The 27642-nt window shown below is 40.7% G+C and overlaps 1 protein-coding gene and 1 long non-coding RNA gene across 5 annotated transcripts in view; one reads left to right on the forward strand and one right to left on the reverse strand.

Moving 5' to 3' along the window:
- Window positions 1–11958: 11958 nt before the first annotated feature.
- Window positions 11959–15601, reverse strand: LOC119475493. Of its 2 annotated transcripts, XR_005203811.1 has the most exons (3): window positions 15486–15601; window positions 12576–12823; window positions 11959–12447 (listed from the first exon to the last, which is right to left on the reverse strand). It is a non-coding gene; the product is annotated as an uncharacterized LOC119475493 (long non-coding RNA). The 2 variants fall into 2 exon arrangements; XR_005203810.1 differs by having other exon boundaries at window positions 11959–12823.
- Window positions 15602–15869: 268 nt separating this feature from the next.
- atp2a3 (ATPase sarcoplasmic/endoplasmic reticulum Ca2+ transporting 3) overlaps window positions 15870–27642 on the forward strand; it is a 60811-nt gene continuing 49038 nt past the window's right edge. For all 3 annotated transcript variants that reach the window (XM_037748251.1, XM_037748250.1, XM_037748252.1), the window contains exon 1: window positions 15870–16050. In XM_037748251.1, coding sequence (XP_037604179.1) covers window positions 15933–16050 — 118 coding nt within the window. In that variant the 5' untranslated portion in view covers window positions 15870–15932. The remainder of the gene's footprint in view (window positions 16051–27642) is intronic.

Genomic DNA, 27642 nt, shown 5'->3' on the forward strand with positions numbered 1-27642 from the left:
CTAGTATGACATGGATGGTACCAATGGATTCCTTAGGTTTTCTTATTTCATAGGATGCCAGTAGACGTCACTCTAGCTTTAAAACTCAGCCCGCTACAACCCAAAAATTGCAAGTTGCGTTAATGCGTTAAAGAAATTAGTGGCGTTAAAACTAACTTGCATTAACGCGTTAACTTTAACAACACTACAATAGAATAAAGCTCATTTGGGTATAAGAAAGAAAGAATAAAACATTCTGTGGGTCTCCCGTTCTTTGTCTATGGAGCAGCTCCAGACTTTATACCCTATGACATCACAAGTCTGAGACTTACTGTACTTCTCTGGTTTCTGGCTTTGAGAGAGAGCCAGATGTTCACAAATATTGATTGAACTTTCCTCGGCCACGGAGATAATATATTAGAATTCTTAATTTAGGTGGTGTTCCCCTTTAAGCCGCCATTACTCTGCTTTGCGCTATACGCTGTAGACTGATGAACGGAAGAGCTGCTAACAGAGAGGAGCCATCTGTCCCTCATTAAATATGATGGAAGGGAGGGGAGAGCCAGGCCAATAGTGGACACAGAGGTCCTCATTCAGACAGACATACTGTACATGCAGAGACATAATCTCCCCTGGGATACCGGATCAAGGATGACTCCCTGTCTGCCATGGCAACTTTGAGCGCGGAAAGACTAATAAGAGTTGCTTCCTTGCTTGGAAGCTTAAATGGTGCATGTTAGAAGTTGTGTCAAAAAGGCCCTGGGCTCTGTCTTACAGGAGTAAGTGTGCGATTTGCATCCTGTTCACCGACTGCAGCTTTAAATGTTTTGGTTCACTCTCGTAGTATAATTTTCAGCCACAGCAGGCAGGTGTTTTCAACGCTCTAAAACTCGCTTTATGCACAAATGTCACATTTTTTCTTGATGTTCAGCACAAAATCAATTTGTATGCATTCCACGTAATTGTGAACCTGGAAGTATAAAGAGTGCTGCGTAAAGAGGATGTTGGGGTGGATGGGTGGGTCAATAAACACTGGACTTTCGCCCAAGAGACAGACGTTCATTTCCTGTGTGAAACCAGAAGTCAACGTTGATTTATTTGTCACGTAACTTCCGTACTTAAGTTGCATGACTTTCAATGTTATTTGAACCCAAACCACGACCTTTTCCTAAACCTAACTAAGTAGCTTTGTTGCCTTAATCTAACCAAGTCAACCTTTTCCTAAACCTAACTAAGAAGTTTTATTTTGAAAAGACTGAAGAAGAAATTGACACGTATCTCACGTGTTGTTGGACATTCTTAGGAAAACGCACAAAAAATACGTTGTTGAAAGTTGTGCTGAGTGTCATGGAAAAAAAAGGGAAAATTTGTGTCACATAGATTACATTTCGGGACTATTTCACAAACTGCCAGAGGTTGTGTTGGGTGGAGCGTTTAGCTGGAATTGGTCCCTATATGAACGCCAATTGAACTTGCTATTATGAATGATACTTAATCAGACAGAGGGAGACGTCAACTTTCTTTTCTGTTGAGAAATGACGCTGTTTTTCACTGAAAGATAAACTGGGTGCAAGGTGTCACATACAAAAGTGACAAAGTGGAGCAAAGCAACCAAAACCCTGCTTATCCACTATCAAGAGATCTGATGTGAAAGTATTGTCAGCAGCTCATTCATTTGGGTCTTACATTATTGCTCTGTGCGTCACCCGGTCCACCGTCTCCCTCCTCCCTCCGCCACGGCGTCTATTTCCCAGGTCACTGATTGGTAACCGGAGCTGTCCGACAGGTAGCGACAGCGGCCTCCGTCGTTGTTGTGCTCCGTCTGTTGTGATGTGGAGAAGAGTGTTCATTGCTAATTTACATAAAAGCCCTTAGGGAGGAATGAACGACCCGGCACTTTATCCTGTTTAATGGCCCAGTCTGTCCTTTGTGATGATCAGAGTGGAGAAATCATTAGAAGAAGCAGGGGGCCCGCACTAGAGCAGAAGGGACTCTCCAGAAACAATTATTGCATGAAGGGTCTGTAATTCAAACCATCACTTCTTTAATTTGTAGTACAATATCTTACCATTTTCATAACTAATATCAGAGGCGTGAGTCCTCTCCCGTTTTGTCTTTGAATGTTCCTGATGCGGAAACAATGACACCCTCCAAAGCACACAGACCCACTTGTGAATGCGATAATCACTGCTCTGTCTGGATATTTATACCGGCAGCTGCGGTGTCGTGTTAAAGCCCAGAGTTGTGAAACCTCTGCACTTGTTGACAGCGTTTCATGCTGGAGTTAATTGGTGTAGATGACCTGTCAAACCAGCAGTCTCTGGCAAACACCGAGGAGATAGACGGAGCCTTCTGAGGTTGATCACCACTGCTATTAATAGGATTAGCAGGCTGGAGACGAGCTTAGAGTGAACCCCCGAATGCAAAATTCAATCCGTCACCTGGACGGGGGAATAGAACCAACATTTATTATTCAGCGTTGTGTTGCCTTTGCCTGAGGACACTTCGACATTTTGTGTTTGTGAAGCGCTGTCTCCAGCCGTCCATTTGTCCTGCTTCTTAATCTCTTCTAATGCTAATTTACCGCTCTATGATATTGACAAGATGATGAGAACCATGTCATACTAGCTTGTCACGAAGGAGGCTGAACAACATTCCAAACAAAATTTTGGCGAGGAAAAACTGGCATGGCACATTTTCACAGGGGTCCCCTTGACCTCTGACCTCAAGATATGTGAATGAAAATGGGTTCTATGGGTACCCACGAGTCTCCCCTTTACAGACATGCCCACTTTATGATAATCACATGCAGTTTGGGGCAACTCATAGTCAAGTGAGCACACTGACACACTGACAGCTGTTGTTGCCTGTTGGGCTGCAGTTTGCCATGTTATGATTTGAGCATATTTTTTATGCTAAATGCAGTACCTGTGAGGGTTTCTGGACAATATTTGTCATTGTTTTGTGTTGTTAATTGAGTTCCAATAGTAAATATATACATACATTTGCATAAAGCATCATATTTGCCCACTCCCATGTTGATAAGAGTATTAAATATTTAACAAATCACCCTTTAAGGTGCATATTGAAAAGATAAAAAATGTCCAATTAAGTCGCTATTAATCGTGATAATGATGGACAATCATGCGATTACTGGCGATTAAACATTTTAATCGATTGACAGCCCATAATGTTAATGTACTTTGTATGAACAAAGTCATTCTCCCATTTGTCATTACCAGGATGAGTTCAAAACTGTTCTTCTTTGTAGCATAAGAAAATGTTGGGCTTCTTACTTCATTGAAGTGTTAATCATTTCTGTAACATCAAGTACTCAGTGAGGGCTTTGACTAAGGTGAGAACATCTCTGGGATGTCCAAAGAAAGGAAGTAAAACATGAGACAAAGTAGTCATCTTCCTTTTTCTCTATAGCTGACTGAAATATTTTCCTCAAATATGTCAAATAAATATCCCCTTTTCTCTCTCTCTCTCTTTAATTCAAATTCATGTAGCATCTCTATTAACTAACCAGTCTTTCAGGGCTGCTTGGCAGTGGTTTCACATGGCACTGGCTTCAGAGACCAGTGATTCGATTGTGGGCTGACCGGATTGTGGGTTGAGCTCCTAGGAACAGAAATTATGACACAGATGTCTGTCCCACCGCTTTAGAACTAAGAAACTAAAATGTTGCCAAAGCATTAAAACATAAACAAGGTCTGCAAAGGTAAAGCTTATTGGGTATAAAATCAGTTTTTTTTAATTGAGCAATTATTAATTTAGTATCTAAAAAGTCAAAATAATTTACCAAAACTCCTTAAACCTGTGATAACTGGGTTTTTTTTTGCCACTTTGGGTCAGCGGAAACAAGTTCTGAACACTGACATAATCATCAGCTTTTTAAGTTGCTATGGCAAACATGTTAGCAAACAGTTGCTTATTTACACATACAACAGTTACGGTGCAACATTACCATTCATTTGGAGAGTTGTTTGTGTCCTCCTGACAAATGTAAGCCCAATATTCACTCTCCTTTTAGCTCTGTTTTTGGTCTCTACCATCTCCTGACGGAAATATCTGGCTCTTTAGCTGCTAAATGCTCCCGTCTGATTTTGTTTGTCTGCTGTTCGCTGCTGAGCAGGCCGTGCAAGTGAGTTTTTAGAGCTTTTTCAATGACGCTTTTAGAGCGACTAAAACAGGTTAGGGGTTAGAAGCAGAAAGTCGCTATAAAGCCAACCCGGTCTGACTCCCAATTCGTTAAATACCGCCAATTGGGCATCGGAAACCGACGTACGGAGGCAACCCTTTAGCAACAGTATGTGACAAACCGGGCTTTCAACTTACACCAATGTAAACCCACCTGCGGCGTTATTTAATGGTCGGAGCGGGTGACGTAGTATTAATAGTCCGTTCAGGGTGTGCGGGAGGGGACGTGGATGGGTCAAACAAACAAAGGACTTTCAGCCAGGAGACCGCTGTTCTTGTCCCGTATGAAACTAAAAGTAACGTTAGTTAGTTATTATGTCAGTCCTGTGAGACATTAGTCAGTGAAGTTAACGTCAACCACAACTGTTTCCTAACCCTACCTAAGTGGTTGTGTTGCCTAAACCGGACTTCCTGTGAAAACGGAAGTTTATTTCAAAAGGACCCTGTGCATGTAACGAGCGTATATTGACACGCCGTCCCTGGTCCGTCCAAAAGTAATGCAAGAGGGTTACTCCATGCGTCGGTCTCCTATGCTGAGGGGCACTGACAAAGTGGCGAGTTGGGAGTGAGAATATGTTGAAGATCCATAAAGCCATAAAGCTTCAGATTCAGATGATAATGTTGTGTACCGTGTTGTTACCAAATATCGATTATAGCCACTTGAACAATGATATCAATACAGAATAAGCAAAACTCCCCATTTTAGCCGATTTTATGGCCGTGCATATGGCACTGGGCTGCACCGGGCTGCCTATTAAACACACATTATGAGTGACTCTGGTAATTGCTTCATATGCAGCGTTTGATTCCATTACAGACAGACTGATTGACAGGGTGACCCCCGTCACTGCACTGTGACTCATCCTGCCTCAAAATGATTGAGTAGCGAACCGTGTGCCTGGATGTGGCATTGATGGCGATGTGTATGTGTGTGTGTGTGTGTGTGTGTGTGTGTGTGTGTGTGTGTGTGTGTGTGTGTGTGTGTGTGGTAGCCAATTGAAGTGTTGGCTTTGGGGAGAATGGAAAATGAAAAGTGACAAGTGTAGAAAGTGGGCTGTCAAAGGTCGTGCAGTTTAATCACATCACACACAAATATCAACATTAATCAAGAGCAATGGAACAGCTCTGATTAATTCAAATGGTTTCTTTGAGCAACGTTGGAGGGAGAAGGAATGACAGGTTCACCTAAACCACCTGAACAGCTTTTTAAATCACTGATGTTAATATACAATTTGAGTTGAATGTTCTGTAACAGGCAACAACAGCTGTCAGTGATTATCATAAAGTGGGCATGTCTGTAAAGGGGAGACTCGTGGGTACCCATAGAACCCATTTTCATTCACATATCTTGAGGTCAGAGGTCAAGAGACCCCTTTAAAAATGGACATGCCAGTTTTTCCTTGCCAAAATTTAGCATAAGTTTGGAGCGTTATTTAGCCTCCTTCACGACTAGCTAGTATGACATGGCTGGTACCAATGGATTCCTTAGGTTTATTCTAGTTTCATAGGATGCCAGTAGACGTCACTCTAGCTTTAAAATGTAGCCCGCTACAACCCAAAAATTGAAAGTTGCATTAATGCGTTTTCTAGTTTAATTTAAAGACAGTATCTTCACACGAATTTGCGTTAATACGTTATTATCGTGTTAAATTTGACAGCCCTAATAATAATAATAATAAATAATACATTTTATACATGGCACTTTTCAAAACAAATGTTACAAAGTGCTTCACAAGGCAATAAAAGATTTGAAAGCACCTCAAGATGGAGCCTTAAGCTCACCGACTGGCACCCTTAACGATGGAAAGCTGACACCCACAAAAGAAAATGGAAAAATTTAAAGTACTGTAGCTCCGTATTTTCAGAGAAAAACACTCTCCCTGCTACTGATTTTTCTCTTTTCACGCCGCTGCATGTAATGAGGCAACTTTCCTTGTAAATTATGTCCAATTAAAGTTGTTAAATCACATGAAAAGGGAAAATCGTTGCTTCTGTATGACATTAAAATAATGAACTCATAAACTCTCTCTACTGCTGGCTTCTGCAGCACACTGACGGTCACAAGGTCAGATTTTGGGAAACGTGTTTGATTTCTTTACGGCACAAAATGGGAAATGGGTGATATTTCTCCAGCTCTGCCTGCCAGGGCAAATAGCACAAAGAATGAAGGTGAATCTTATCTATTTCTTATTACATCTTGAATAAGGAAAATTATACAGATAGTATAATGCTCATTCTCTCTGATGCTTAAAAAAGATACCTCTTTAATACTGAATATCGAAGGCGCACAATGCTATTTCAAGCATCACTCTAGAAATGTATTTAAAATATTGAGTTGGTATTAAGACAGCAGACTGTTCCCCCCCTGACATAAACCATTTCCCTTCCCTTCCCGGGGCTGACAGGCTGCGTGGCATCCTGCTGTGCCAGACTGTGAAATGATGTGTAGAGCCCCCGAACGAGGGACGAGGGGAAAAGAGGGGAGAGGTTTTATCACCGACCAGGCGGCTGGGCGGGGTTGACTTGCCACTTGGGCTGCTTGTCAGGTACAGCTGCTCCCAGACTGTTTTTGTTTTTTTGTTGACTCGCGTCTCCTTGATTCAAAGTCAATGGCAGCAGCAGCTGTTTGTCCCCAACACTCCAGTCTTTTGTTCAGGCAGCAGAGAGATTCCAAATGTACAGGGCCGGCTTAATGCGTAGGCCATATAGGCGGTCGCCCAGGGCGCCACCTTCGGGGGGGTGCTGGTCACCCTCGAAACAATTTGCAAATTTGTTTTAACGTCACTAATTTCTTTAACACATTAACGCAAGCAATCTTTCGGAGGTTTCATCGGGCTCAGTTTTAGCTATAGTGAAGTTACGCTAAATTTCGTGAGGGAAAAGTGGCATGGCCATTTTCAAAGGGGTCCCTTGACCTCTGACCTCAAGATATGTGAATGAAAATGTTGTTCTATGGGTACCCCCGAGTTTCCGCTTTACAGACATGCCCACTTTATGATAATCACATGGCAGTTTTGGGGCAAGTCATAGTCAAGTCAGCACACTGAAACACTGACAGCTGTTGTTGCGTGTTGGGCTGCAGTTTGCCATGTTATGATTTGAGCATATTTTTTATGCTAAATGCAGTACCTGTGAGGGTTTCTGGACAATATCTGTCATTGTTTTGTGTTAATTGATTTCCAATAATAAATATATATGTACATTTGCATAAAGCAAGCATATTTTCCCACTCCCATGTTGATAAGAGTATTAAATACTTGACAAATCTCCCTTTAAGGTACATTTTGAACAGACAAAAAAATGTGTGATTCATTGTGATTAAATATTTGAATTGATTGACAGCCCTGTTATTTACATTATAAAAAATACAGTTGTTTATGGAAATAATTTTTTTTTTTTTTTTCTTAAAACCATTATGATGTCTGATTTGTTTTGCGTTTTTTGGGGCTAGGGTTCTGGGGGCTCCAATACAAATTTCACCAGAAGCACCAAAAGGGCTAGAGCCGGCCCTGCAAACGCACCAAGCTCTTAGGAAAGGATGGCTGTTTGTCATAGTCAAAATAATCTTGTTTTCATATCTAATGTAATTCAGGTCCAGGCACATGAGAATGTCATGTCTTGCCTTCTTGCCTTAGATGGAGTTACAGTAGGTTTGTGATGCGTCACGGGGAAGGTGGAGGATAATATCTTTTTTTTTGAATGCTTGAGAGGCCACGGCTCATTTCCCTCATGCAAATGAAAGCTGCAGGCAAATGCTATTGGAAGGCTGACAGTGCTGTGTGGAAAATGTTGTGTGACTGGCGCTGAGGCTAGCACAGTCCCCCAGTGTGTACCACTGAAGGGAAAGAGGGAACGAGCCATAGAGGGGGGTCGGGGTGGGGATTTCCTTTTCATGAGAGCTTTGGCATCTGAGGGGGTTCTCTCGAAACTGATGTCACCGCCGTTGCAGAGGCTTTAGCTCACGCAGATGGACGCTCACACACACGATTAAAGAGAGCTTCAAACCATAAATCGATACAGATGATGACTAATGACAAGCTCACTGACTGTGAGTGGGCAGCGAGGACGGAGGATCAGTGGAACCTGTGGTTTGTAGCCCGAGCGTCTGCTGCTGGGGGATAGCTGTAGTGAGGTCTGACTTTTAAAATAGAAAAATCTTTGGATGTGAATATTGACGCAGCAGAGGCAAAGACGGAGAAGACAGCGCATCCAAAAGCAAGTGAGAGGGCACTTGTAGGCACTTAGCATCCAAGAACTTCATGTAGCCAGCTACCATCCTCCAGACAGCAGTTCTGGAAGTTACGTAAGCTCCAGATATAAATACACTTTTTTTTTTTTTAACTGTGAGAGAAGAGGCCAGCTGTGAACGAGGACAGAATTGGAGCACCTTGTTCCTTTTATATTTTCTGCCCAACGAGGTCCCAGTCCGGTGCCTGTGGTTTCCAACAGTAGACCCATTTCAGCGTGTGCGTACTGTGGGGAGATTGTGCTGCAGTAACCTTACACTCAGGATAAAGTGATGGAAGGGAAATCTGGAACGCTGGCTTCCATACTTGCATTTAGTTCATCCCAAGTCAAGGATGACTGGGTAAATTCATTAAACTTCTACCACTTAGACTGCTGATTTTCCCCCCTAAAGGCCAATTCTGCACAGGGCTCCACACTCATGAAGCGTTTTAAACAGCGGTGCAGCTTTAATAAACAATCCAAGTTTATAATAGATTGAGGCAGGCTTTGGGAGCCATCATGTTACAAGGTTAAAGTGCAGTCCTATGAGCAAAACTGGATATCAGATGGAGGGAGTTTGATTTGATCATACGCTCAGAGGGCGGGACCACAAATGGGTGATGGTTTTATTGGTTGGAAGTTTAAAACCACCCCCTACAGCCTCTCCTACCCACTTCCGCTCCGTTTGTTCGCCATATTAAGTGCCATCCCAAACCAGTCAGCGGGGAGTGGAAGTGGGTTATAAAACCCTCCAACAGTGAGCATTGATGCCGACTTAACCAGCTGCCCTTACTGACGACGCTTTGTTTTCGTCATGGAACATGCTCCAATGTCAGTCTCATGCGACTACTGGTATAAACATTTACTCATAAACTGCTGAAACTAAGATGGATGTTTAATTTATTCTTGTATTGTATATTGTTTTACATATGTATATATAATTTTATTTATTTATTTATTTATTTTTTTACCCCTATCTGCAGATATAATCCTATAATTTATTATATTGGCAACTCTGCAATACTGACTTAACTGTACAATAATTTAGTGCAATAATTCAGCTGTGCAATAATCTAGTTTACTCTGGCATTGACACTGCATTTATTTATACGGTACATTTAAACTAATATTCATATTTATTTATACTATTCTTGCATTTTTACACACTTAATGATAGATCCTATTTTCAGCATTATTATTAGCACTGCTGTTATACATATTTCTTATTTATATTTTTTTATGATGTTTATATTTCGAGAGAGGGAAGTTTGTCCCGAAGTGGCAGCTGTATTTATACGCTCCACCTTAAAGAAGGGTGCTTCATTGAGCTGTGAGTGTGACTACGAACACAGTTCACTCCGTCATGGAGTGGGAGGGTGTATTGGAATTGGGCCCTACTGTTCATCTCGCATGAGGTCACATTTACTGTTGACCAGGAAGTGACAGTTTTCCAGGAAGTTCATGTCCCAATGGGGTATTAGTAAATGATATGCAAAATAATGTGTTTGTGTTCACTGAAGGTAAACTTACACTTGTTTCTGATGCTATATGAGCCACAAATTTTGCAAGAATATGAGCAGAATGTGGTGCTTAAAGGGACAGTTCGGGCGTTTCTCAGTGGGGTTGTATGAGGTACTTATCCATAGTCAGTGTATTACAGTAGATGACAGTCGGCATGCCCCCGGTTTGGAGAAACAGACAGGAGCACCGGCATCATAGCAAAGCAATGTACTGCTATGGACGGTGCCGGCAACAAAACTTATTTTAGTCACCCAAGAGAAAGGCTCACTTTAAAAAAAATGATATCCGTTTAAGTGTACGCTATATTTAGAATATTTTCTCTGCTTTATCTTTCCGTCAGACAGCCCATTGCTTCTCCTTTCCGATGGGGAACTGAACTGAAATTGAAACTCATCTATGTTCTCGTCAAAGCTAGCAGGCTCAGGTGACAAAAGCAGTAGTTATAGATACGTTTCACTTTCAGTTCAGTTCACTGTTGGAAAATATTCTAAATATAGCGTTCACTTAAACGGATCTAATTTGTTTATGTGAGCCTTTCTTTTAGGTGGCTAAAATACGTCTTGCTGCTGCCGTCCACAGCACTGTATTGCTTTGTAACGGGGTCGGTGCTCCTCTCTGTTTCTCGATGCTGGGGGCGCCGACTGTCATCTACTGTAAGTAATACGTCTACTATGGATAAGTATCTCATACAACTTCAAAACACCCAAACTATCCCTTTGAAGTCACAAGGAAAGAGCATATTGGTATGTTACTGCTGTACTTCTGGTTGAAACAGGTTTGTTGGAATGGGCCAAAGTGGAAAACAAGGAAGGTGAATTTGTGCAGAAAAGATCTGTCACAAACTCTGGATTCATAAAAAAATAATAATTTCTGTCACCACAATGCAATCATGACATTTCAGGGGAAGGAAAATTTATTGGAGGGTTAAAATGTCAAATAACTTAGTATATTTCCAGTGGTGTCATTTTGAAAGTTATTAAATTTTTTTATTGACTGACGGAAGGAGAGGAGGGAGGATTGTTCAACTGACTGTGATGACTCTGACGATGATCACAGGAGCACTACTGGTGTTACATAGACCCCATGATGGTCCTGAAAGGCAAAAGAAGCCATATTCCTGGAACTCAATGCTCATAAATAAATAGCATTGAATAAATAAAATACACCAACGTATTGGCACACTTGCCAAAATGTTTTGTTTTTAAACCACTGTTGATTTTTAATCCATAACTCACCCATTTATGAAGGTATTTTTTTATGCCATGGACGGAGGCGTTATGTTTTCGGGTTGTCCATCCATCCCATTCTTTAGAACACAATAACTCACTAAGGCCTATAGGGAGTTTGGCACAATTTGGACTCAAGGGCGAACTGATTTGATTTTGGAGGTCAAAGGTCAAGGTCACTGTGACCATAACTCAATAATTCATATGCTGATTATTGCAATTTCACACAAAGGTCTAATAGGATAAAAAGGTGACATGTTGTACACTAAACTGCAACTTGTCCGGTTAGAGGAAATTTCAACCGTGACGCGGTAATTCTAGTTTCTTTTTAAAATAACATATTTCAAGTGGTGGGAAATAATTAATTTACTTAAATACTATACTTAAGTAGAATTTGTATTGAAAGATAGAGGGAGAAAAGAAGTTTGATTTGATTTAATTGAGTATTTCCTCTTCATGCTTCTTTATATTTCTACTCCACTACATTTCAGAGGGTAATATTTGACTTTATACTGAAATTGAATTAGTTTTTATTGAAATGTATTGAACATTTTCTGGTATAAATCCTCCATGCCAGACTCTCCAACTACAACAACAATACTACAACATAATACCACAATATGCTTGATTGAAATAAGAATAATTTCACAAATAGTCACAAGTCAGCTTTATAATTATGCCAAATATCCTGTGTTGACCAGAATTCATCCAATCTGTTTGTTTCTGAACTGAAGGAGCCTCCACTACATCCTCTGGAAGCTCGCTCCAGGCTTTTACAGCACGAAGGGTGAAGATGTTTTTCTTTCTCTTTTCAGCGAAACACTTTTAAGGAGTTCCCTCTTAAATTATACAAGTGGATGACAGGCTCGGCTGGGATATCATATATTCTGCATGTGCTCCGCTATGTTTATCTGACAGCTGGAGTTACATTCTAGATTAAGAATTTATATAAAAGGATATATGATAAGCTTATAAAACACAAGTCAAAATCCCTTAAAAAGCAGTGTCTAGTTACTGCTGATACTACTACTACTACTTAGGCATTGATGCATTAATATTAATAATAAAATATGTAATGTAGCCTATCAGTTACAGATGCCATTTTTCTGCAGACCGAATCCTTTTACTTTTGATACTTTAATAAATCTGATTGGGGAAAGTGAAGAAGCTGAGGATGCCCTTGAGCAAGGCCCTTAACTCCAACTGCTCCGGTGGAGCTGTTCAGAGGCTCTGGCTGTGGTTGTACTGGGCAGCTTCCAGGTGTGAATGTGCGAATATGATCAGGGCGTTCCTGCAAAAGAGGTTTCCTTTCAGTGAAACTTCCCTGAATGAATAAAGATTTAAAAAAAGGTTGCAAGAAAATAATAACTGTACAATATTTGTATTTTATGTTACACACATAACTGCATGTGAATGTACCTGTAATTCCTATAGTTAACAATTACTTCCTGGGTGCTGATATGGGGAATGTGGTGGAAAGTCATGTTTTATTTCCATTTTGACCGCCCTCTCACTGGACACTCTGCGTTGGCGAGCATCCTCTGAAGCAGCAGTGTTCGACCTTGGTCATTTGGACTCGGAGGCTGTTTCTCAATACTAGGACAGCCAAGGATGGACTTGAGAAGGATGTTCACGCCAAGTCTCCTTGAGAGAACAATCTGGCAAGACTGCAAGGACGGAGAACACAGCTGTCAGAGTTTGAGCCGTTCTGTTTGGCTGCTATTGTGCAGTTCTGAATGTCCAGCTCATTGGACAACATCATCGCCATCACGTCTGATCAGGTTCACATTTATTTAGTTGTTTTACATTGTATATTCTACTGCACTCATTTTATGTATGTTTTATATTTTAATTCTATTTTTCCTGTTTGTAAAAGTACTTGTAAATAAATACAATAAAACCATAATCAAAACTTGAGTTCTTAAATATTATTAGTGAAGCCTCTGATCTGTAAGAAGAAGAAGCATGGAATAAAGAATAAAAACATACTGATGAAGCGATTAGTTCAAGCTGCTCACCTCTCTCCTCTGTTGAGCACCAGATTGGACAATGTATTAAAGCATTTAGTGATGTGCACATAAATTCCAAAATACATATATTATAGTGATTACAGGCCATCTTCAAGAAGATTATTTCTCTGCTGACTCTACAACAAACCACAAATTACAAGCCAGTTGTGAAGACAACTTCACTGTGGAAACATAGCCTGGAGGGCAGATCTGCTATCTGTAAGCTTAAAATGAGTCAGTTATTATTCTGTGTGACTTGCATTAAACTACAGTATAGTCTGAGAGCAAAACTAAAACTGACATAATTGACTAGATTAACCTAATCTTTGTGCAACTGTCCCCGGGGCTGCTTTTGAGACTGACACTGTATATGCAAAACCACTGTTTTGAACCGGCAGTAGGCAGAATATTTTTGGCATCGTTGCCATAATAACCTTTCAGCATATTATAATTCAAGTGTTCTGAGAGAAAACTAGACTTCTGCACCTCCTCATGGCTCTGTTTTCAGGCTTTAGAAAATCTAGCCTGTGACGGGAGACTTTGGCCAATCACAGGTCATTTCAGAGAGCAAGCGTTCATATTGGCTTGCGAACTCCGATCAAACGGTCAAACTAAGCAGCGCTGATCAAATATGAATCAATATTCTGTTACTGTAATGTCTATATCTCGCCTCAAATGTTATCAGAACAATTTTGTAGTGTACTGTTTAGCTGTAAAATGAGAAAGTTTGCTCCGGCTTGTGGGCGGTATTTCCTAAACTGATCTCAAGACGGCGGCCGGGTCACAAACTTTCTCATTTTACAGCTAAACAGTACACTACAAGATGTATGAAAATATTGTATGCAAGAAATAGGCATTACAGTAACAGAATATTGATCCATATTTGATCAGCGCTGCCTAGTTTGACCGCTTGATCGGAGTTCACGAGTTCACTGCCTCTCTTGAATGAACAGCCAATAGGAATGCTCTCTCTCTGAAATGATGATTGGCCAAAGTCTCCCGTCACGGGCTAGATGTTCTAAAGCCTGAAAACAGAGCCATGAGGAGGAGCAGAAGTCTCTCAGAACACTTGAATTACAATATGCTGAAAGGTTATTAACCCTCCTGTTACCTTCAAATTTACTAACATCTTTTATCCTTGGGGTCAATTTGACCCCAGCAATTTAAACCTCCAGAAAATGATTATAATTAAAATTGTTACCCAAGTTTATGTGTCAGGTACTTTATGTTTGTTTGTTGACTACCTAAATAGCCCTTTAAATAAAATCAGTATCTTCACGGGAACCATATTTTGCCGCCCCCAAAGCGTGGGGAAATATCAAAGTTCTCGATTGATGTTTCCCCTCCCCCATGTCGTGTGAACTATCAGTGGTTCTCGCACTACTACAGTTATGGTTATGTTAGGTTAGGGCCCTAAAGCTTTTTGAAGATTATAAAGTTGTGTGGTATATTTTCAAGTCTTGCACAAGACAGCGAGGCCCCTAATGGTAAACATATGTGTAAGAAGCATACGTGGAGACAGACATGGTCATACGCTAAGACCAGGGGCTGAAAGATAAACATGTAGGATAACGGAGACATACATGATCATACGCTCAGCTCAGATGTTGCATGACATGAACCCGATATAAGGAGGCGCGAGAGCCCCGAAGTGGAGGACTTTCAGATTTGACTTGAGACCTCCGGACGCTCTAGACGTCCGTTATGACATTTGTTGCTTGTTTGTAATAAACTCTGTTATACCAGCAAGAACAGTGTCCGCGGAGCATCCTTCCTCATCACTTCAACAGCACTGTCGCAGGAAAGATACGACAGTTGCATGTTATAGTGACCTCAATATCATCCAAAACAAATGTGTGTAAAATGTTGATATTTCTTATATGTTTTATGCAGCTAAAACAGCCTGGGGTCAAATTGACCCCAAAGAACACCGATGCGTACAGCATGTGTACAGGACATTGAAAACATATCATCATTTTAATTTTATGTTTACCCAGTTGTTCCCATTAAATTAGGAAAAGTCATTAAATATGAAGCAAAAAAAATGATGTCAATCGTTTATTTAGAGACGTTAAACATTGAATGGGGTCAAATTGACCCCAAAGATAATATGAGGGTTAAGGAATTCTTTGCCCAATTATGCCCAAAACATTCTGCCTACTGCTGCTTTAATGGTGTCCTTGAGCAAGGCATTGTGTGCCCTTCAGCTCCAGGGGCGCTGATGCGCACTAGAGTTGAAGTCTATACAAGCAGAGAGAGAGATAATAAGTCCCCCTATGTAAGGTGCAATAAAATGACGTCACGTGACAGCATTACCTACACAACAAGTGTAACAAACACGAGCAGCGCGAGCTGAGCTGCTGCTGCTGCTGCATGCATCCTGTTGTAAAGAAGGCAGCTGGTTTGAAGTGGTCGCAGCGAGGCTCAGGTGCAGCGCAGCCAATAGGAGCGCAGGAGGGCAGTGCTCAGCGCGCGAGGAGGCGGTGCACTCCGGCACGCACACAACACACAGCAGACAGCACACCTTCAGATGGAGATGAAGTAGCAGCAGCAGCAGCAGCAGCAGACGACCGGCAGAGCGACGACAGCGTCTCTACCGAGGATCTTTTCTTCAGGGTGGACAGGTGACGGAGCAGACAGACAGACAGACACCTCACCGTGCATCGGTGGACATTACTGCTGTTTCACCCTCCGACTGACTCAATACATGTTGCTCAACTACATGCATCTCGATCTGATCATCTAGAACCAGCTCCAGTCCGCCAACATGGAGAATGCGCACACTAAATCTGCGACTGAAGTTTTAGAGAACTTCGGCGTGAACGAGAACACTGGTCTGACTCTGGAGCAGGTCAAAACCAACGTGGAGAAATATGGACCCAACGGTGAGTTAGTTCATTTAAATATATATATATGTGTGTTTCATCTTTCAGCTCATAGCTGGTGCGTTTTTACAGCCTACATATCAGCATTCAATTGCCAGGAAACCCATCTGCTGCAGTTATTTGTTGCGCGTAAAAATATAATACAATCTATTTCCCGGTGTGCGCACAGTGGAAATCATTGATGCACACATGCATGTGTTGAAGCCATTCACTGCACATCACACCAGTTAAAGTTGTCACATAGATACACATCTGCAAGGGGGAAACATCAGCACAAATAAAGTCATTCAATTAGAAATCAATTAATTCATGTTTTCATTCAGCTCGTCCTCAGAGGTCACCTCATGCAATATTTTGTTTGAAACTATATAAGTGGAATAAAGACAGTTTTATTCTGGTAGGAAAACAGACCTGCATCCCCCCCCCCTCCCTCTGACTAAGTATATTCTGTGACATACATCTCTGGCTGTCATGCATGCAGAGATCAGGAAGTGCAGAGCAGTCTGGCTCAGGCTGCTGGAGTGGAAGGAGGATGAGGCGGTGAAGATATAACGAAACAGAGAATCTTGTACAACCTGTTTTCACTTTCAACAGTTGTTCCCTCCACATGGCAGATACTTTCCAGCTCCAGTTACAAGATAACAGAGGGGAAGTAGATGCATAAGGGTGGTAAAAAAAATCACAAAGAAATAACCTCTGTTGTCAAAATAGTATCGTATATGGTATAAAGTAAAGTTACTGTTCATCAGGTGTGTTTCAGGTGAAAATATACAACTCAGTCTCATGGCAGTTTGTGAAATAGTCACCAATGTTCATGCAACACGTCACGCACGTGTCAATTTCCGCCCCAGTTTTTTTCAAAATAAAAGTACTTAGTAAGGTTTAGGAATAGATTGACTTGGTTAGGCTATGGCAACAAACTACTTGTATAGGTTTAGGAAAAGATCGCAGTTTGGGTTAAAATAACTCCAGAAGAGCTGGAACTTAGGTACAGAAGTTATGTGACAAAAACGACTTTATTGGCTTTAGGAAAAGATCGTGGTTTGGGTTAAAATAACACCGGAAGTGGCGTAACTTTAGTAAGGAAGTTAGGTGACAAATAAATGAACTCTGACTTTTGGTTTCACACGAGACACAAACATCGGTCTCCTGCGTTTTTTGACTAACCCCTCCACCCCGACCTCCTCCCTACGCGGCGTTCGCTGCTCTCTATAGTTCCTGGTTCACAATTACATGGATTACATACAAATTGCTTTCATGCTGACCATCACAAAAACATTTTTTTAAATTGGTGAAGCCTTCATCATCATTTCTCTGCTGGTGCTCTCTGAGTATTTTGGAGCTGGTCTCAGACCACCTGACATCACCACACCTTTCCCCTCCCGGCCTGTCATTTGCATGTGTGGCCAAGCTGTGGAGCAGAGCGGCACATTGTGCCAGTCAAACAGTAGCCCTTTTGTTGCAGCCAGTCACTCTACCCAGGGGCCTGTGATGACTTCATGGAAAAAGAGCAACGTCTTGCCACAGATAACATCTCTTTCGCTTTTAGCTGTGAACTTCCTGCCTTGTGTGAGAGCGCATTACAGATTGCATGCTTGAGGGAGGGAATGCCCTTTTTTTTTTAGCCTTTTGGGGCTTTCTCTACAGGGCTTATCCACTCTAGCTGCTCCTCCAACGAGCCCAAAAAAGGAGGGAAGAAACTGCATTAAATTGGGTCTGTTTACTATTTTAGCACATGTCATGGCAGAGTGATGCACGGCTGCTAAACGGCTCCTTCCCCTCTGCTCGCAGACCGCAGACCTTGTGTTTTGTTCCAGGGAGCGTCCGTTCGCGGGTGGTATGCTTACCTCTCTCCCGCTGGCATGCATGAACAATGTCTCACTCTGAGGCATAGTTAGCAGGATGTCATTACCAGCAGGATCATTAACCTAAATCAACATGTCCACAAACAAGATCTCAACTGTGCGTCACATTAAGTCAGTGTACGTCTCAGTTTGGGCATGATAAGGCAAATAAAGGGCATGATGTGCCGTGATTTCACACATCATCGCGCTGCTCTGAGACATGCAGATCCGCGGGGCCGGAGAGGTTTAACACGCTCAATCGGCCTCCGGATATCTGGGATGGATGAGGGGGTTTAAGCCACTGCTGGTTTCTAGAAACATCTGAGACGTGTCTGTTAACCGTTGGCTGCCCTCCCTCAACCCCACAATTAAAACATGATGAGCGTGTCTCGCCTCATTGCTTCTATAGATAACTTGGAAGTTGAAAACGCGGTGGTGAGGTCAGATGTTTGGGCCTGGTTCTTAATATACATGTATACATCATCCATTCAAACGTAAAGCTGAGCTGTCTCATTCAATTCTCTTTAACCCTTAACACTGCTATTCTGTCTTTCAGAGCTTGTAGCTCAGTTTTTAAATGTCATGGCATGGCGAATTCCACAGGGGACTTTTGACCTCTGACCTCAAGATATGTTATTGAAAAAGTGTTCTATGGGTACCCACGAGTCTCCCCTTTACAGACATGCCCACTTTATGATAATCACATGCAGTTTGGGGCAAAAATTTGTTATTTTCGCCTATTCTAAAATGTTGTATTTGAAGATTTCTGCATACTGGGGTCCCAAAATAGTCTTAGAATAACATGAATTGGGTATCACTGTAAAGCTGAGACTCTTGTGGATCCAATGAGCCCAACTGTATTCATGTGTGATGATGTTAGTCCCCATAGTAGCCATTTCATTGTAGTGAGACCATTTTTTGAAATTTGACCTCACTGTATAAAATGACCTGTGGTGACCTCTAGGATAATCACAGCCTCGTGGAACTTTACAGCCACAAACTAGAGACCTAGAGCATTCAGAGGATGGATGGCTTTCCTAGGTAGATTGACAATAAGGGGTTTTATGAGCAGTTTCCAAAACAGAAGTGCTCGCCATCCAATCGCAAAAATCTCCAATGTCAAAAGTTTTTGATACCAAATCACAGCATGGCTGTTTCTATGGTGTTCCTCAAGGTCTTGGTGTCTTAATGTGGTATTTTGGAGGAATTATTGATCATTTTCATCAAATCTCAAGTGGTAAAAAATTGTTAAAATTAGCACCAAATCTGAGTAACAAATGGTATCAACCCAAAAATTGCTTCAACAACTTATGAGACATAATAGAGCATGGGAATGACAATCATATACTTCTATCATAATATTCTAAGCTCTTATACACTTTCTCTATTTATTTATTTTAATTAATTTATTAATTAATTATTTTTTTTATTTCTGATTGATGGCTAGAACAACTTGACAGACAGTGCTGAGCTGCATCTCAAATGAATCTTCATGTTCCCAGCTTTTAGATGATGTACACCACTTCTATGTGACATCTACTTTTGACTTGAGGGTAGAACGTATAGGGGTTATGAATGGCTAAAGCTCCAGCACTCTTGTCTCAGATTATTTGACCTGGTTCTGTATGGTATAGATTCTTGCATTTTGTGATTCTTATAGTTGCAGGAGAGCACATAACATGTTTGCCTTTCAATGCCACACTGTAAGTAAAGACAGGTGAGCGCCGTTTAGGCTTTGTGTCGGCAGCTTTCATGTGCTGCGACTTTAAAAACCCCACTGAGCAGCGTCAGAGTTTCTGATCCCTCTCTGAGATGTTGGAAAATTAGCTTAGCCGCCACATCTGGACAGTCTTTTCTACAAAGCGGTCTGCGCTGCAGAGAAGAGGAGGCGGCTGACCTTTTATTCACACCTTTCGTTTCTGGTCCACTAGCAGCTGAACGTCATTCACTCACACACACACACACACCCTACAGACATTACTAATTTACTGTTGAGAACTACAAGCACCTCAATTTACAAGACCGTTTATCACTTTGATTGTAAAATAGTTGGTTCTGATGTAGTGGAGGAAGTCCCAGGCTTCTGTCTGTGTGTGTGTGTATGTGTTGTGTGTGTGTGTTGTGTGTTTGTGTGTGTGTGTGTGGGTGTGTGTGGGTGTGTGTGTGTGGGTGCTCCAAGAATGTTTGTGCTGTTCCAGCTTGCGCTGTTCGATGATTGTGTCCCGTGCACTCGCAACCCCAATTTCAAAGGCGCAGTCCCTTCACTGTCAGAAAGGACATATTGTCCTACTGAGCAATCAATGTTTTTTGGAGGAGGAGTTGACTTTCAGGCCGACGAACAGGTGAGGGAGTGTCCGGGGAAGAAGGGCTTTTTCACAGGAGGGCGTTCTTTATTTATTGATTTCAGAGACTTATCTGCTTTATGTTCTCACAAATGACACAGTCAAAGCTTATTCCGACTTTAAAATATTAAAGGATAGTTAATAATTAAGAGGCATTATTAATCAAAGCATGTTAAATAAATCACTTTTATTTAACCCACTTGTGCCCGCAACTTCCATTTTTTAATTTCCTTCAGTGGAAGTGTTCTCTGGGCTTGACTAAGCATAAAGACATTTTCAAAACTGGTCAAACCGTTTGACTGAAGAGTGAGTTTCACTTATCTTTTTTACTTTTTAGCAATAGACTCCACTATATTTTAGGAAAAAACAGTAGTCCAATATGCCCAAATACTAAATATAGAATGATAAGGAAATGGCTGTATCTCAGACACTACAAGGAGTTTGGTATCTATGAACTCATAACAAGTTGAATATCAAAGATATACACACACACATGCAGTGTAAAACATATTTCATATGGAAAACATTTAATAAACACAATGTTAGCATCTTTCCTCATTTTTCAAATATCCTGACTTTGACTATTAATTAGGGCTGTTAATCGATTAAGATAGTTAATTGCGATTAATTGCAAATTAGTCGTACATTCTTTATCTGTTCAAAATGCAGAAAGTATTTAATGCTCTTATCAACATGGGAGTGGGTAAATATGCTGCTTCATGCAAATGTATGTATATATTTATTATTGGAAATCAATTAACAACACAAAACAATGACAAATATTGTACAGAAACCCTCACAGGTACTGCATTTAGCGTAAATAATATGCTCAAATCATGACATGGCAAACTGCAGCCCAACAGCTGTCAGTGTGTCAGTGTGCTGACTTGACTATGATTTCCCCCCAAAACTGCATGTGATTATCATAAAGTGGGCATGTCTGTAAAGGGGAGACTCGTGGGTACCCATAGAACCCATTTAGATTCACATATCTTGAGGTCAGGGGTCAAGGCACCCCTTTGAAGTTGGACCATGAAATTTTTTCCTCAACAAAATCTAGTGACGAGTTTGGAGCATTATTTCACCTCCTTCAAAACAAGTGAAACTAGTATGACATGGTTTGTACCAATGGGTTCCTTAGGTTTTCTAGTTTCTAGGTATGATGCCAGTATCTTCACTCCAGCTTTAAAACTGAGCCCGCTACAACCTAAAAATCGCAAGTTGCATTAATGTGTTAAAGAAATTAGTGGCGTTAAAATTAATTTGCTTTCACACGCTATTATCGCTTTAACTTTGACAGCCCTACTATTAAGAAAAGTGTTATTTTTCATGTAATAGTTGTACTGTTAGATACTCGCCCAAAGGATGTCTACACCAAATTTCAAGACTTTTGACCAATCGGAATAAATGTTGTGGCATTTTTCTTCATCATACTAAAAATAGTCTTGGGACACAAATGGGTGAAGAGCCTTCTAGATTGATCTTGGTTGTGGAACTATCCTTTGACACTCCTTTCGGGAGAGGAACACATTCAGGTAAAACAGCCTGGCGATGATGCATGTCATTGCACCATCATGATGCAATGTCCAATGTTAGATGCATACGTGGGCTTTCAGCAATATCAAAGCCGATCTGCCTATATCCGCCTCTTCATCTGTTGGTTAGTGCGCTCTGCACACAAGCTATGCTGTTGATCTCATAGACAATGAGTCATTTTAATTATTTGATTGATTCGATTCTTAAACAACGTGTGAGCTTGATTTTCTAAAAGTGGAAATGCAACAACCCCCCGTGGCACCAAAAATGTGTTTTGTTTTCTGCCGCTGAAGTGAATCCCAAGGGCGTCTGACGTTGCCGATGGTGATTATTAGGTGACGCCATCTTTGGTAAATTACCGCACTTTCTTCACTCCGGTTTCTACCACGGATAATAATTACTACTTCCTCTAGTGGGATCTCACTCAGCGTTGTTTCTCTTCCTGTTCGGCAACTTGACATGAAAGCACCCTGACTTACTCGCTCCTCCGTTTGAAATACGAGAGCCGTTTCCTGCTCCTCCTCCTCCTCCTTCACACGACACACAGGTTGCACATTGCAGCACACTCCTCAATCAGGGGTTCGTCGGCCTCCGCTTTGACTGTCGCAAAATGGTCCAGTTGAGAGTTAAATTGCGGTAACAGTGTCGGAGCTGTGTGGGCTGAAAAAAGGAGAGTTAAGTTGTAGAAAAGTAATTTGAAGTCCTTGGGGTGTTGAGTCACTTCCCTGTTCTAGTGGGCTCAGTGTGTGCGTCTGCCCAGCCGCCTTCAAAGGAGCTGTGATCCTGTTCTAGCTTGTCACTTGTCTTGCCTCCTTCCCTCCCACCTCTGCATCTGCCAGTCACCATCATCATGCCCTTATGGTAAGATGAAGTTGAGTCACCGCCGGGCTCTTAACGCGCTGCCCGGACGCATCACGGCGCCGCTCCACCGAAGAGATGTGTGTGCTCAAAGGTGTTTGTGTCTCAAGGAGTGGGCTGTGTGTGCTCTCCGAGCGTATGTTGTAGTGTACACAGTATGTGTCTGACCCCTCGGGGGCATACCCCAAAGTCAACATCTACATGCATTAAGAGAACTATAAGCTGTGTGTACAGTATAATGAGCTACATGGAAAGTCAAGTTGTGTTGTTGTGTCAAGAAAAAAATAAGTACATACTAGGAAAGTCATGTGTTTGGACGTGATGTGTAAACCTGTTCTGCTTCAGTGGGACAGGTTTAGCCAACAGGAAAATAATGAACCACAGTGTCAAAACAGAAAATGACATGAAGAGACATGAATACCATTTAATATGTTGTTGATTAATTCATTATGTCAGTGAATACTTTAACTTGTCCTAATGCCAAATATGTATTTCTATTGTAGTTTATCAACATTTTTTTACTTTTTACTTTTCTTATTTGAATGGGTATTTTTTTTTTTTTTTTTTTTTTTTTTACGTCATGATCAGACGTTCTTTTTAATCATGCTTTTTATTGTTTCCTTAAGAAAAATGACTACAACAACCTAAACCATAACAAATATAATATAATAACAGATAGTAACTGTAAATTGACAAAGTATTCAAACACATGGGATGTGAAAAATTATTATAATAATAATAATTATAAATAAATACATAAATAAGAAATATAAAAATAAAATAATTATAATAAATAAAACATGTTAAATAATAATAATAATAATAATAATAATAATAAAAAATAAATAAATAATATAAATTCATTACAAATAATAAATGCCAATATTTGTGATTTACGGCCGACATATTTTTTTTTTTACTATTTCCACCTTTTCAGCCACCATGATAGCATCTCCCTGGTGCATTTCATTAGTTTTTTGATCATTTTTCTTCAACTCTTCAGACCAGTCCCTCCTCTTGTTTGGAGGTTCTTCCCAGACAAAGAAACCATTAAAATGTTAAATAAGAAGAATTGTGAAAAATTAAATTGTGATTTTAACTTTAAAATAATTCATGCCTGATAATACTACCATGCAGAGAACTTATAATAAAACTCCACTCCAGAGTTATTCACCTTTTTAAGCCAACATTGCAAAGTTCAAGATATCAAGCCTCTGAGGACTTAAAGAATAAGAATGGGGATATTCTGTATTTCTGTTATTGTCAACAAATCCCATAAATAGACCAAAAGGAAAATCTGTCTCTCAACACTTTCCAACTTCCCCACACTGCCTGTGGCACTTAGCCTCCAGCATCCTACTGAAGATGTAAATCTTTCAAAACAGCTCATAAATATATACTTTAATGTTTTAAAGGCTAAATAGTTTAATAAAACAGCTGGGCACTGTGGTTTTGAGCAACCGTTACTCAAACTGGAGCAAATGGTGCATTTATTGGGGACTATTTTCAGCTGCGGATCTGGTGCTCTAGTGAATATTTACAGTTGCAGGACAGTGTATATGGAATTAATTAAAAATAAACCACAGTGCCCTGGTTGGTCGTAATAATGGAACATGTCACCCAGTGCGACACTGATGTGTTTTTAATAGTTTTTGGACAACGATGGAGCTCTATGGCACAGAGGGATAAGCTATATCAGGCTTTAGCTACACACAATACTCGTTGGTCGGATCAGTTCATTGTAGGTTTTGGTCTTTTCGTGGGTTTATATAGAATACCACCAGACTTATCCTTTATTATAATTTTGGCACATCAAAGAGGAATTAAATTCTCTATGGTGTAGGTGTAGGTTATGAAAGTCACACCATCCTTTACAGTGACATATTTGTGGGTGTATGTGTAATTTTTTTTAGATTGGTAAAGTTGTACTCTACCAGGCATTTGATTGGTTAGAAGTGTCGCTCTGGTTTCTAAACCTAGAATAAACCCTATAAATAGCACGCTGTTAACACAGATATTATTTCAGTCTGCCGTTCGGGGGATCGCTGACTATTTTTCACAGCATTCGGCGTCTCCGATTGGCTACTGGATGGCCGGGTGCCATCGTCCTCGGTAGCCTGATGCTCAAAACATGGTTCTTCGCACAGCTGTGACCTTAAAGAGGAAGCTTCGAGCCCCGACGAGATACGAGCTCTGTGCTAATCACCTCATGCGTGTCCTGCTCAGTTGACAGGCCCTTTCCCTTTTCCTCTGTAACTCATCATACTGTAACTGCTAAAATGTGGAACAAGGCGCTTCTTTGGTGTGCTTAGGAGTGTTTATTTAACCCTCTGAGACCCACAATAGACCCGTTTTTGTCTTTTTCAGGGGGATACACGGGGTCTTTAGGGGGAGATGGCAGGTCAACAGTAGATGTCACATAGTAGTAGTGTACATCATCTGAAAGCTGAGAACCTGAAGATCAATTTGAGATGCAGCCCTGTGTGTCAAGTTGTTCTAGTCATAAATCAGAAATATACATTAATTAATTAGTTAATTAATTAACCAGCAGTTGCAGCAACTTTTGGGTTGATGCCATTTGCTACACAGATTTGGTGCTAAATTTAACAATTGTTTGCCGCTCAAGAATTGCTAAAAATGATCAATAATCCCTCCAAAATACCACATTAAGACACCAAGACCTTGAGGAACACCGTAGAAAAAGCCATGCTGTGATTTGGTTTCAAAAACGTTTTGACATTTGGAGATTTCTGCAAGAATTGCATTTTCCAGCGATTGGATGGCGAGCACTTCTGTTCTGGAAACTGCTCATAAACCCCGTTATTGTCAATCTACCTAGGAAAGCCATCCAGACTCTGAATGCTCTAGGTCTGTAGTTTGTGGTTGTAAAATTTAATGAGGCTGTGATTATCCTAGAGGTCACATTTATACTGCATTTAAAAAAACTGCCTGTGATTATCATAAAGTGGGCATGTCTGTAAAGGGGAGACTCGTGGGTACCCATAGAACCCATTTTCATTCACATATCTTGAGATCAGAGGTCAAGGGACAACTTTGAAAACAGCCATGACAGTTTTTCCTCACCAAATCTAGCGTAATTTGAGCGTTATTTAGCCTCCTTCTTGACATGCATGTATGGCATGTTGGTACCAATGGATTCCTGAGGTTTTCTAGTTTCATATGGTACCAGCATATTCCCTCCAGCAAGTGATTATCATAAAGTGGGAGAATCGTTTTTCATTCACATATCTTGAGGTCAGAGGTCAAGGGACCCCTTCGAAAATGGTCGTGCCAGTTTTTCCTCACCAAAATGTATCCTAAGTTTGGAGCGTCATTTAGCCTCCTTCCTGACAAGCTAATATGACATGGTGACCAATAGATCACTTACGTTTTAAGGTTTCATATGATATTTGTACCTTCACTCTAGCTCTAAAACTGAACCTGCTACAGCCTCTGAAAGTCTCAGGGGGTTAAACCTAATATGCAACAAGCAGTATACTGTATGTGTGCAGTTAGAGACTAGATGTGTGCAGTAAAAATGCATAAACACGTCTTATCTTTGGGAATCCTCAGCAGTCTCACTCTGTCGAGACTCAGATAATCTATGGTCTGCAATTTTTATAAATTTCTTTATCAGATTGACCAAAATGTGTTGATATCAAGAGTTAAGAACAGGCTTTTCAGCAAGATACCGTTCGTGAAAAACCCTAAAAATATGCAACTAAAATATACATGGCACTCGCATGCACTCTCAGGACGGACCTGAGAGTGATGCTGCAGTTTGATTCTAGCATGCGCTGTCCTGTGCTGCATCACAAGGAAAAATCCAGTCTCTTTTTCCCTGACCACAGCTCGATGACGTCAGAGACAGCCCAGCCAATGGGCGACCGCAGCAGCCATTGAGCTGAATCCGTCTTAATTGGCTAGAAACGATAAAATCTCCGCTTTGAAACCAATTCTCCTTTTTCTGACACGACAGTCTTTCAGAGATGAGCCTCACAAAAGGACTTATCTCAGTGCAGCTCTGACAGTTGACAATATTTCCTCTCTGTGTCCCCAGCATGCAGAGAATTACAGGTTGATCAGTTAATCAAACAGAGCAGCTAGAATAATTGTATTGAGCAGGATATCTCAATATTCTCCTCCAGTTGTGTCTTTCTCCCCCTGTGCATGGTTATATCATTATTTGCCTCTCACTGAATATTCCCTTTCTTTGTTTGAGTATGCGACACTATTCTAAAGTTAAAGTCATCTCGGCCTGGGAGTCTGGATGTGTCAGCCGGTTTTAAGCATTTCCCTAATGTTAGTCGGGAAATGTAACCGCAGCTCGAGGCTCATCCTGTCGCAGTGAACTGAGAAAATCTACCGTGGTTTAAAACTGCTATGCATTGCAATCCCATTTCACTTAATATTACAAAATTAGTAGCAATGAACCTCAAACCTTTTATGACATTGTAGGCAAGGCAAGACAAGGCAGCTTAATTTATATAGCACATTTCAAACACAGAGGTTTCATACTAGGCTGAGCATTAGAATGTCATTAAGCAATAAAAAACACAATAAATCCAATTAAGATAGAATCAAATTAGATTTAAAAAATTAGATGAAATGAAATAAAATGCATAAAATTAAGTAGAATATTAATGGAATAGACTAGAATCAGAATCAACTTTATTTACCAAATACATGCTGTACATACAAGGACTTTGAATCAGGTTTTATGCAGCTCTCTAAACATACTTGTATAGGGATAGAATAAATTACAGCAAGGGACAAGGACAACAAAGCTGGACAAATAAAAGGAAGGAATTGACAGAACTGTTATGTACACAAGTGGTGATAAAATAGTTCTATATAAATATTATATAAATATATATAAAAAGCACCAATGACCAACAATAAAATAAAACATCTATATACAAGTCAAGTCAAAAATACAGTAGCGTAATAAGTTGTAGTTTGCCCCAAATGCAACAAAGGAAATGTAGCGTAGGAATATTTTCCAAATAATT

This window comes from Sebastes umbrosus, chromosome 17 (genome assembly GCF_015220745.1).
Source record: "Sebastes umbrosus isolate fSebUmb1 chromosome 17, fSebUmb1.pri, whole genome shotgun sequence".
In the NCBI taxonomy this organism is placed as follows: domain Eukaryota; kingdom Metazoa; phylum Chordata; class Actinopteri; order Perciformes; family Sebastidae; genus Sebastes; species Sebastes umbrosus.